At 41.7% G+C, this 9,646-nt stretch overlaps 3 protein-coding genes across 5 annotated transcripts in view; 1 reads left to right on the top strand and 2 right to left on the bottom strand.

Moving 5' to 3' along the window:
* Nucleotides 1–19: 19 nt before the first annotated feature.
* Nucleotides 20–4,544, bottom strand: LOC134183079 (uncharacterized protein K02A2.6-like). 2 transcript variants are annotated; one of them, XM_062650530.1, is made up of 2 exons: nt 4,023–4,100; nt 20–3,931 (listed from the first exon to the last, which is right to left on the bottom strand). In XM_062650530.1, the coding sequence occupies exon 2, from the start codon at nt 3,853–3,855 to the stop codon at nt 289–291; it is 3,567 nt and encodes a 1,188-aa protein (XP_062506514.1). In that variant the 5' UTR covers nt 3,856–3,931; nt 4,023–4,100; the 3' UTR covers nt 20–288. The 2 variants fall into 2 exon arrangements, with proteins under 2 accessions (XP_062506514.1, XP_062506512.1); XM_062650528.1 differs by having other exon boundaries at nt 20–4,544.
* Nucleotides 4,545–4,873: 329 nt separating this feature from the next.
* Nucleotides 4,874–9,646, top strand: part of LOC134183296 (laminin subunit alpha-like) — a 46,083-nt gene continuing 41,310 nt past the window's right edge. Inside the window, exon 1 of the mRNA XM_062650791.1 lies at nt 4,874–5,262. Coding sequence (XP_062506775.1) covers nt 4,927–5,262 — 336 coding nt within the window. The 5' untranslated portion in view covers nt 4,874–4,926. The remainder of the gene's footprint in view (nt 5,263–9,646) is intronic.
* LOC134183547 (uncharacterized) lies at nt 5,291–7,869 on the bottom strand. 2 transcript variants are annotated; one of them, XM_062651125.1, is made up of 4 exons: nt 7,748–7,869; nt 7,526–7,668; nt 7,277–7,459; nt 5,291–5,789 (listed from the first exon to the last, which is right to left on the bottom strand). In XM_062651125.1, the coding sequence occupies exons 3-4, from the start codon at nt 7,358–7,360 to the stop codon at nt 5,337–5,339; spliced, it is 537 nt and encodes a 178-aa protein (XP_062507109.1). In that variant the 5' UTR covers nt 7,361–7,459; nt 7,526–7,668; nt 7,748–7,869; the 3' UTR covers nt 5,291–5,336. The 2 variants fall into 2 exon arrangements, with proteins under 2 accessions (XP_062507109.1, XP_062507110.1); XM_062651126.1 differs by having other exon boundaries at nt 7,526–7,869.

Here is a 9,646-nt window from a genome sequence, read left to right as displayed (position 1 = left end):
TATACTTTTATATCGTGTTACATATTTTATGTGTCTCGCATTCTCTGGCATTTTCATAATTAGATCTCTGTAGCGTTATCGGGTTCGTATTAAGGCTCAGACACGTATCACTATAGTCGTTAGTACATAACGTTAGAATACAGACTCTATATAAGTAGATACACCCCAACCGGTGAATAAGTCTCGAATGACTCACTCTCTACGCATGCTCATTTATGCACTCGCGTGACATCATAGTAGCTAATAATAGTATCATACTCAGTCACACTACATCCCTCTTTGTTAAACTCAAAGATCCAACCTGTTTGGTTTCCTAACTTGTCTCCCAGACCGAGTTCTAATCGTTCTATGATCATCTTTGTCATCTTGAGTCGCCACCAGATCTCTCTGAGTCTCCAATGTATTGTCTCTCTCCTTTCTTTGCATCTCAGAAGTATTCTGACTCGTTTTACCTTGATTACCAACATATTGATGACATGGTTGATGATCTTCCTCTCTCACATTTGACTCTAAGTTCGTCCTTTGTTCTCTCTCTGGCTCTGATCTTCTCTCAATTCTTTCTTCACTTCCTTCCATCTTTTTCTCTTCTTCACTTCCTTCCATCTTTCTCTCTTCTTCACTTTCAATTCTGATATGATTCCTATTTCTACGAAGAATTCCTTTCGGAGTAGAAACAAGATACGATCTTGGATACGTTTCTCTTAGAACAGTACCCGTTGTTGTTTTGTCAGAAATCCATACTGAATCTCCCGCTTTTAATAAAGGAAGATGTTGCACTTTATGACGTTTGTCATAGGTGACTTTCTTCTTTCTCTTCTGTTCTACTTCTCTCTTCCTCAAAAGTTGCATGTTGGGAACTTCAGGTTTTCTTTGCTCCACTGACATAGGTAAATTTGACCTTAGCCTTCTTGACATCAACAATTGAGAAGGACTAAATCCATTGCTTAACGGTGTTGTTCTATATGACAGTAATGCAAGATATGGATCCTTGGCTTTCTGTAATAACGTCTTCACTGTTTTCACCGCTCTTTCGGCTTCTCCATTGGCTTTTGGATACTTTGGACTTGACGTAACGTGATTAAATCCATACTCGTTTGCAAATATATTAAATTCTTCAGATGTATACTGTGTCCCATTATCCGAAACCACACATTCTGGAACTCCATGTCTAGAAAATATAGCTTTTAATTGGTTGATGGTCTGAGCTGATGTCATGCTTCGAACTTCTACAACTTCTATATAACGAGAAAAATAGTCTATTACAAGAAGATAGTGCGATCCTTTGAATTCAAAAAGATCTGTTCCAATCTTTTGCCAAGGCAGTAAAGGTAAATGTGTTGTGATTAATGGCTCTATGTGATTACGTCTTTCTCTCGAACATACAGGACAGGAAAAAACATACTCCTTTAGCTCCTTACTCATACCTGGCCACCATATCGCAGCTTTAGCTCTTTCTCTACACTTTACAATGCCTTGATGTCCTTCATGAATTCTCTCAATCATTTCTCTTCTTAGTTTATCGGGAATTATCAATCGTGGTCCTCTTACCAATATATCTCTTTGCACAGTTATCTCCGAAGACAATGCAGCAAACTTCTTCAATTCTCCATGCAGATTTCTTTTCTCTGGCCAACCATCGTCTGTAAACCTTCTTACTTGTTGGCATAACCAATCTTCTTTTTGCATTTGCCGAACTTGTTCTAATCTTTTATCACTGGCAGGAATATGATCCATAACTTGGTTAACCCACGTTTCGACTATTTCTACAAATTCGTGATCAATCTCTGTAGGTTCATCAACTGGATATCTAGAAAGAGTGTCCGCCGTTCCTAGTTCTTTTCTTGGTACATAGTCTATCTTGTATTCATATCGCATCAGTCTCATTCTAAATCTCTGAATTCGTGGAGGTAGTTCATCCAATTCTTTTCGTCCGAACAAAGTCAACAACGGTTTATGATCGGTTAATAACGTGAAAGTCTTGCCTACAAGATAACATGAAAACTTTTCACAAGCCCACACTGAAGCTAAAGATTCTTTTTCAATTTGAGCATATTTTCTTTCACATGGTGTTAATGAACGTGATGCATATGCTATGGCTTTCCAAATTCCGTTGCTCTGTTTTTGTTCAATCACTGCTCCTAGTCCTACCGAAGAAGCATCTGAAGCGACTTTCGTTTCTCTCTCTGGATTATAGACTGCTAGTACGGGGGCTTCACTTAATCTCTTCTTGATTTCTGCTACCGCTGTCCTTTGTCTATCATCCCAGATCCAAGCATTTCGACCACACAATAATGCTCTGAGAGGTTCAGTCAACGTTGCTAATCCTTTTACAAACTTACTTTGTTGGTTGACCATTCCCAAAAAGCTCCTAATGTCAGTTCTGTTTCTGGGTTCCTTTAAATTCAGAATTGCTGAAACTTTGTCTGGATCTGAACTAATTCCATGTGAATCAATTACATGACCCAAGAATTTTATTCTTCGTTTTGAGAACAGACACTTTTCCTTGTTCAAAGTAACTCCAGCTTCCTGCAATCTTCCTAACACCGCTTCCAACCTACAGTCATGCTCTTGTTGATTAGTACCGAATACCAAAATATCGTCCATTAGACAGATAACCCCTTTCAAGTTCTCCAAAATTTGTGAAATCCTCTTTTGAAATACTTCTGGAGCTGAAGTAATACCAAAAGGTAAACGTTTGAAAAAATATCTACCAAATGGTGTGATAAATGTCGTTAATGGTGCACACTCTTGTGTCAATAGAATTTGCCAATAACCTGAGTTTGCGTCAAGTTTTGAAAATACCACAGCATTTTCCAACTGAGCTAACACGTGATCAACACTAGACATAATGTGTCTCTCTCTCTTAACACACTTGTTCAACTGAGTTAAATCGACACAAATTCTGACCTTTCCATTCTGTTTAGGTACTACAACCATTCCTGCAACCCAATCTGTTGGCTCTTCCACTTTTTGAATGACATTATCTTTCTCCATCCTAACTAATTCTTCTTTTACCTTTGGCAATAGCGGTATAGGAATTCTTCTTGGAGTTGATAAAGCATATGGTTGTGCGTTCTCTTTCAGCTCTATTTTATACTTTCGCTTCATAACTCCTAACCCACTAAACAATTTCGGATGTTTATCTATCATTTCGTGATCTACATCTACTTGATCAACTCTCGTGATTAGTTTCAAAGCTTTTATCGTAGGAAGTCCTACTAATGGTTTCCTGAGACCTTTAATGACATACAGTTCCTCTTTAACTGATTGACTTCCTTTTTCCAATTTACATTTTATCTGTCCACATACTTCTAGTGGCTTCTGATTCGGTCCTTTCAGACAGCGTATAGACTTCTTCAACCTTGTTCCGAAAACATTTCTGGCTATATTTTCAGGAAGAACGTTCACATCTGCTCCGGTGTCAATCTTGAAATTTATTGGAACTTCATCAACTAACAGTGTCACCGTCCAAGGCTCATGTTTACTACTACTATTTGTTGCTGACGAAATTTCCTTAGTAATGCAATCAAGATACTGCTTCTCTGATACGTGTATTTCCGAAACCTTTTTCGTTTTGCACATTTGAGCAAAATGACCCATTCGACCACACTTCTTACATCTACAGTCTTTAGCAGGACATTGACTCTTGCTGTGCTCTGGCACTTTCCCACATCTGTGGCAGCGTTTCCTACCCTCCGCTGGGAAAAATTTCCTTGCCGTTGTGTAACTTCCTAGTTTCTTATGGTCCTTCCAAACTTGATTAGACTTTACTCTAGCTACTTGCGTTGTTTCAGCAGAAGCTCTAATTACATCTTGTTGTTTCTTTACTGACTCCGATTGTCTTACCTTTGTCATTGCTTTTTCAAGCGTTAACTCCGCATCAAGTTGAAGTTGCTCTGACAACTTTGCATCGCTCAGTCCAACTACCAATCTGTCCCAAATCATTTCATTAGTAAGTTCTCCATAACCACAATGTTCTACCAAACTGTATAACGAAGTAATAAATTCATCCACTGGTTCACCTTCAAATTGAACTCTTTGATTAAACTTCGCGCGTTCGTAAATGATATTCCTTTTCTTCACAAAGAAGCTCGTCATAGTCTCTTTTACGGTCTTGTAGTCTTTATTCTGCTCCTCGTTCAATCCTAACGTCTGCAGCACATCCTCTGCCTTGTCACCCATAGAATAGATCAACGTACTTACTTGTGTCTCGTCTGTCTTCTCTGCTAATCCTGATGCTTGTCGAAATCTTTCGAATCTTCTTATCCAGCGTTCCCAGTCCTCCGGTTTGCTGAAGTCAAATTGCATCGGTATTTGCAACTGTGACTGTGCCATACCTTAACTCCTGACACCATGTAGCGTTATCGGGTTCGTATTAAGGCTCAGACACGTATCACTATAGTCGTTAGTACACAACGTTAGAATACAGACTCTATATAAGTAGATACACCCCAACCGGTGAATAAGTCTCGAATGACTCACTCTCTACGCATGCTCATTTATGCACTCGCGTGACATCATAGTAGCTAATAATAGTATCATACTCAGTCACACTACAATCTCATATTTCAATTTTACAGATTGACAAGTGATTAGATTTATTTCCATCGCACCGAATAGTTACAGTTCACCAAAACAACTACAAACAAGCATGCGCCTAGAGTTACTAGGACTAACACAATATGTTCATGCAGAGAATAGATTATCAATACTGACTTTTTAGTGTTAGCATTTTACAGCAGTAGCAGTTGCACGTCATAGCAAATGACGTAATGGCCAAGTGTACAGCGAGGCCGGATCGCACAAAAGTTTACTACGTAACGTGCGTTACACCTAACAGTCACCGCTATTGACATTACTTCCGATTGGCTGTCAACACTAGTTGACATTCCACCTCCGCAAACCAGCTTTTGCAAACGGACGGCCATGAATCGCTTTGTTGCGCTGCTCGCCTTCATCTCGACGGCGACGGCACAAGTACGCGACCCTCCTCATTTCAACGTCGCACTCAACAAGAAAATAACGACGACGTCGACGTGCGGGATGTACAACGGCAGCGCAGTGCCGGAGACCTACTGTCAGTTGACGCTGACGGCTTCGCCGGACGAAGACACAGTGTGCAGCGTGTGCGATGCGTCGCGTCCTGGGTATGACCATCGCATTCAGTACGCTGTGGACGGCACGAAGAAGTATTGGATGTCACCACCGCTGTCTCGCGGCCGACAGTTCCACGAAGTCAACATTACCATTGACTTGGAACAGGTGCCATCTCGTTGTATTGACTGTTTTTTCACTTGTTTGACTTGAGTTGGCGTCTGACGGTCGTATGCTGCCTCCTACGCGTATTCTGTTGTGCGTGTTGGAGCGCACGAGCCACTTCGGGTGAAAGCGTAGGAGAGGCGGTCGTGCGGCAGCTGCGATGGTTGCGTGTTTCCATAAGTCGGTTGTTTGTTCAGGCTGTGTTGTGTCTCACCTCCGCGCAGATCCGGTGGTGTTGAATGCAAACGAGAACGTGTGGTTGGCTTTCTTGGAGCTTGACCACGCCTTCCGTTGCGATGTTTCATTCTAATGAGATGCGTTTTAGCGTTTGATAGGGTAGTAGCCTCGGTTGCAGACGCTTTCTCGTACGTACTACTGCACGTGACAGGGTCAAAAGTAGGAGGAGCAAGCGGGAAAGCATCTGGGCGCACTTCTACTGCAGACGAGTTCAGGGCGGGGAAGCTATTACACATGAAACGCTCCACACCAATAGAAACTTCCTTCTGCTCCAAATGGTGGTTTTGATTGGTCTACAACAAGAACAATACCACTTAGTTTATGGTTACAATTTTGGACATGCTAATTAACATGTATATGCACACAGTTAGGCTAGTATTACAACAGCTGCAACGTTTCTTGCAATGGAGGTCCCCTTCCCCCCCCAGTGAATTAGAAATCGAAGCTACGCCTGTAGTACATAGACTGATCCTAATAGATCCATCTCAGGCAATTCAATGGCGGAAGCGGTAGCTGTTTCCTGTCCTCAATTCGTGATCGAAGCTGTGAAGCTGTGAAGTCGTGCAGCACCTCTGCACAATGATATGGCATCTGGCCCGAGGAGACAATGTTCTCGCATGTTTTCCAACTGGCTATGGCAAGTCTACGATATTCCACACGATGCTAAGTGTGTATGACACTCTGCGGGTCTTTGGTAATGCAGACTGCTCTTTTCATCCAAGCCATTGCTTCTCTCATGAGAGACAGTAGCAAGTTTAACACGGTGTAACAGCTGCAATGATAGGCGCTAGCTTGTTTGAACACAACAGATTCAATGTGGTGATGTCAGTGTTGTGTTTGGCAGTCCATTGGAGAAACGCCCTCCAACAGTCATTCCGCGATCACGTCTGCAACGATCGTTGCTGTTGTTGCAGACGAAGTTCACTGCGTTATTCAGTGGTTAGCCTGTTTTTGCTGAGTGTTTCGATGCTATTGAATGGAACTGACTGATGAGTTACCTACATCGTATTATTATGATTGCATTGTGCAACCTAATGCAGCTAGACTAATGGTATAATATTGATCTAATAGCTTTTCCTCGCCCCTGAACTCCTTTGTATTAGCAGTGCGCCCAGACGCTTTCCCCCTCGCTCTTCCTACTTTGACCCCATATACCTGTCACGTGCAGTAGTACAGGGGGGGAGAATCTGGAACTGAGGCTAGGTAGGGTAGGTGTTCCTAATTGTGGACACTCCCCGGTAATTTGAGTTACAAACGCTCTTTCTCTGGTAACCTGCAACGGAGAGAGAGGGAAACATGTCTGATGTACAGCACCAATGTCTAAGCTTTGGAACAATACCTGTGCGACTAGAATCGCATGACGTCTGCTAGCGCACTAGCAAAATATACGGGATAACGTCTGTGAACAGCCCAAACAGGTGTATCCTAATTATGGACATTTTTTTCTCCGCCACAGAAAGCGACTGGGTCTGAGTAACAGCTGGACTAGATATCTGGATGGTTGCCGCACAAGCAGGTCAAAACCATTTTCTGTTGTGTATCACCACGATTCACTTGCAATACTGTTAGCACCTACAAGGTTCCTCCCATCACGTCCACAAATTTGAGGTATACGAATCGATCTTTTGTTGGATCATGAAAGTGCCTTGACGTTAGCTAAGCAATTATCGAGTACCTTGGTAAAGTTTTGAGTTTAGTTACGTTGACTGTAACGTGCTAAAGAAGCACATTATGTGCATGGAGCGAACGTGTATAACAGTATTTCCAGTCCAGTAAACACCTGAATATCTTCACTCATACTAGATCTAGACATCGGTAATCCACTGTCAATGTAGCTGTTTGCACTGCTACTACGTCTGGCCATAATAGGGTATGAAATGAGAACGAACAAAGTAGGTGGAATGTCAATGTCAGCAACATGAGTAATCCAGTCATAATTTGACTATCTTCACTGCTACTAGATCTGGCAACAATAAGACACAAATTGAAGCTACAAACTCATGTAGGATAGGTGGAAGGTCAAAACTACCTTGTCTGATATCAATAAGCAGCTCAACCAGCAACACAAAAAGATGCTAGAATCACAGTTTACATTTCAGACTTTTATCTAAACATGATTGATCGTCTCCTGCATTGTATCCTGCATTGTATCGTAGACAGAACGCTTGGTTTCTGCAAAATTGAAAGCACGACGCCATTTTACACAGAGGTGATACACCACAGAACATGGTTTTGCTGTGGCCTAAAATACCAGCTTGTGAGGCAACCATTCAGGTATATAGTCCAGCTGTTACTCAGGCTCAGTCGCTTTTTGTTACAGAGAAAAATTGTCCACAATTAGGATACACCCCGCGTCCAAGCTGTTTACAGACGTTATCCCGTATATTTTGCTAGTGCGCTAGCTGACGTTATGCGATTGTAGTCACACAAGTACCGTTATGAAGCCTAGACATTGGTGTGTATATCGGACATGTTTCACTGTCTCTTCGTGTAGGCTACCAGAGAAAACAGCGATTGTAACTCAAATTACCGGGGAGTGTCCACAATTAGGTACACCTACCCTAGTTGTTGACTTTCTAGAACAGTTGCTGTTAGTACAGCATGATGTTCAACCTTTGAAAAGAATGTAGGTTTCCAAACTGCTGGAGTCTGTGAGAATCAAGTCAAGGGAAAACCAGACTTGTTAGTTAAGGCCACATATCATATAGGTGACCTTTTCTTGATGTGGATAGGGTGGCTAGCATTCTTGACTACTTAAGTACATGACCATATACAGCAATAGTCAGTGTTCTCCCCAGAAATCTTAGAAGGCAGAGCGGAATACTCCGTGAAGTGGGCGTTACCCAATGCCACGCCCAATGGCAATTAAAACTATTTTACAGATCAATGAGGCTCAACTGTGTCAAGCTCTAAAAATTTCGTTGTCCTTGCTCAACAGTGCATGAGTTACTTCTATAGAGACAGCTGATTCATGGCACGAGCGGCTTTCATGCTCTAGTAGACTTTGGCGAGTGATCGTTTACATGGGATATTAATCTAAATAGCTTTACCTAGTGCATATCTTTTAGTCCTAGATTGTGTCTTTCAACAAAGAGAGCACAGCAATGACTGTGTCTCCTTTTCTGCCTCATTACAGCTAGAAGCCATGGGAAATCATTTATTCACTGGCGATCAACTCCAGTCGTCCTGTGCTTCATCAGTTGCTGCTCGTTCTCTTTTAACAATGCAGGTGTTCTTATCTTTGACAGCGTTGCTCGTAAAGGATGACTCAATAGTTCTCTGCGACGCACACATGACACGTGCACTTCGCTGACATGTATACGTATATACCAACTTGCATGTGAACACTAGCTGCGAAAGCATGGTTAAGGGCTACCTAAAAGCTTAATTGCTTAGAATAAGGCAGAGCAATCCGCTCTGCCAAAAGATCCTGGAGAGAACACTGATATTAGTAAACTGAATTAGCTAGGTGTTTATCAATTACTGCAAGGCGCCATTCATGTGGTCCAGATGTTAATCAATTTTAAATTTTCTATTATAAACAAAATGGTCCCTGACAATGTGTATTCAATATTTAATTTATTTTATTTAAGAAATGGATTTCACAGTTATTGCAGACCATTTAATTAAAATCTAATTTCCAAAGCCAAAATTGAAAATTGAATGGATGTTTTGTACACTGAGTCACTGAGGTACAGTAGTCCCCTCTTGCACGACCACCTCTAAGTTTCCATCAATGCTGCGTGTCTTTGTAGCATGATGATTGCTTCTCTTCTTAATTTACAGTTATACATGCATAAATGAGATGATTGCTCTTATGTCTGTGTAGAGAAATACATTGCAGGCTGTGTTGGCCACTGATGGTCTTAGCTCATTTGCAATATTTAACTACAATTGCAATGGTCTGGGACACGAACGGCCTTCTTTTATCTTGTCCAGTACAGCTATCATTTCATGAAGGGCTAGGATCTTGCGTTTTCGAGATGACATTTGACTACTTTTATACGCACACGTGTTACTGTACTGTGGTTGATTGTGATGACACTTCTTTCGTTATACATACCTGGATGTTTCGGTGCAGTGGCGGAGACAGGCAATGCTAAGTGGTCGCTCAAGGTGGGGACATGTGACAACTTTGAGCCTACTTTGG

The sequence above is a fragment of the Corticium candelabrum genome, chromosome 8, assembly GCF_963422355.1.
Source record: "Corticium candelabrum chromosome 8, ooCorCand1.1, whole genome shotgun sequence".
Taxonomy (NCBI): Eukaryota; Metazoa; Porifera; class Homoscleromorpha; order Homosclerophorida; family Plakinidae; genus Corticium; species Corticium candelabrum.
Note: the sequence above shows the minus strand (reverse complement) of the source record. Positions and strands in the feature narration are given on the sequence as shown.

Bases quoted from the DNA above. Each gene is read 5' to 3' on its own strand.
- LOC134183079 (XM_062650528.1), bottom strand. From the start codon at position 4,335: ATGGCACAGTCACAGTTGCAAATACCGATGCAATTTGACTTCAGCAAA.
- LOC134183547 (XM_062651126.1), bottom strand. From the start codon at position 7,360: ATGGCCAGACGTAGTAGCAGTGCAAACAGCTACATTGACAGTGGATTA. The intron at 5,790-7,276 runs GTGTTTACTGGA...TTCTTGTTGTAG, and splicing joins GTATGAGTGAAGATATTCAG to ACCAATCAAAACCACCATTT.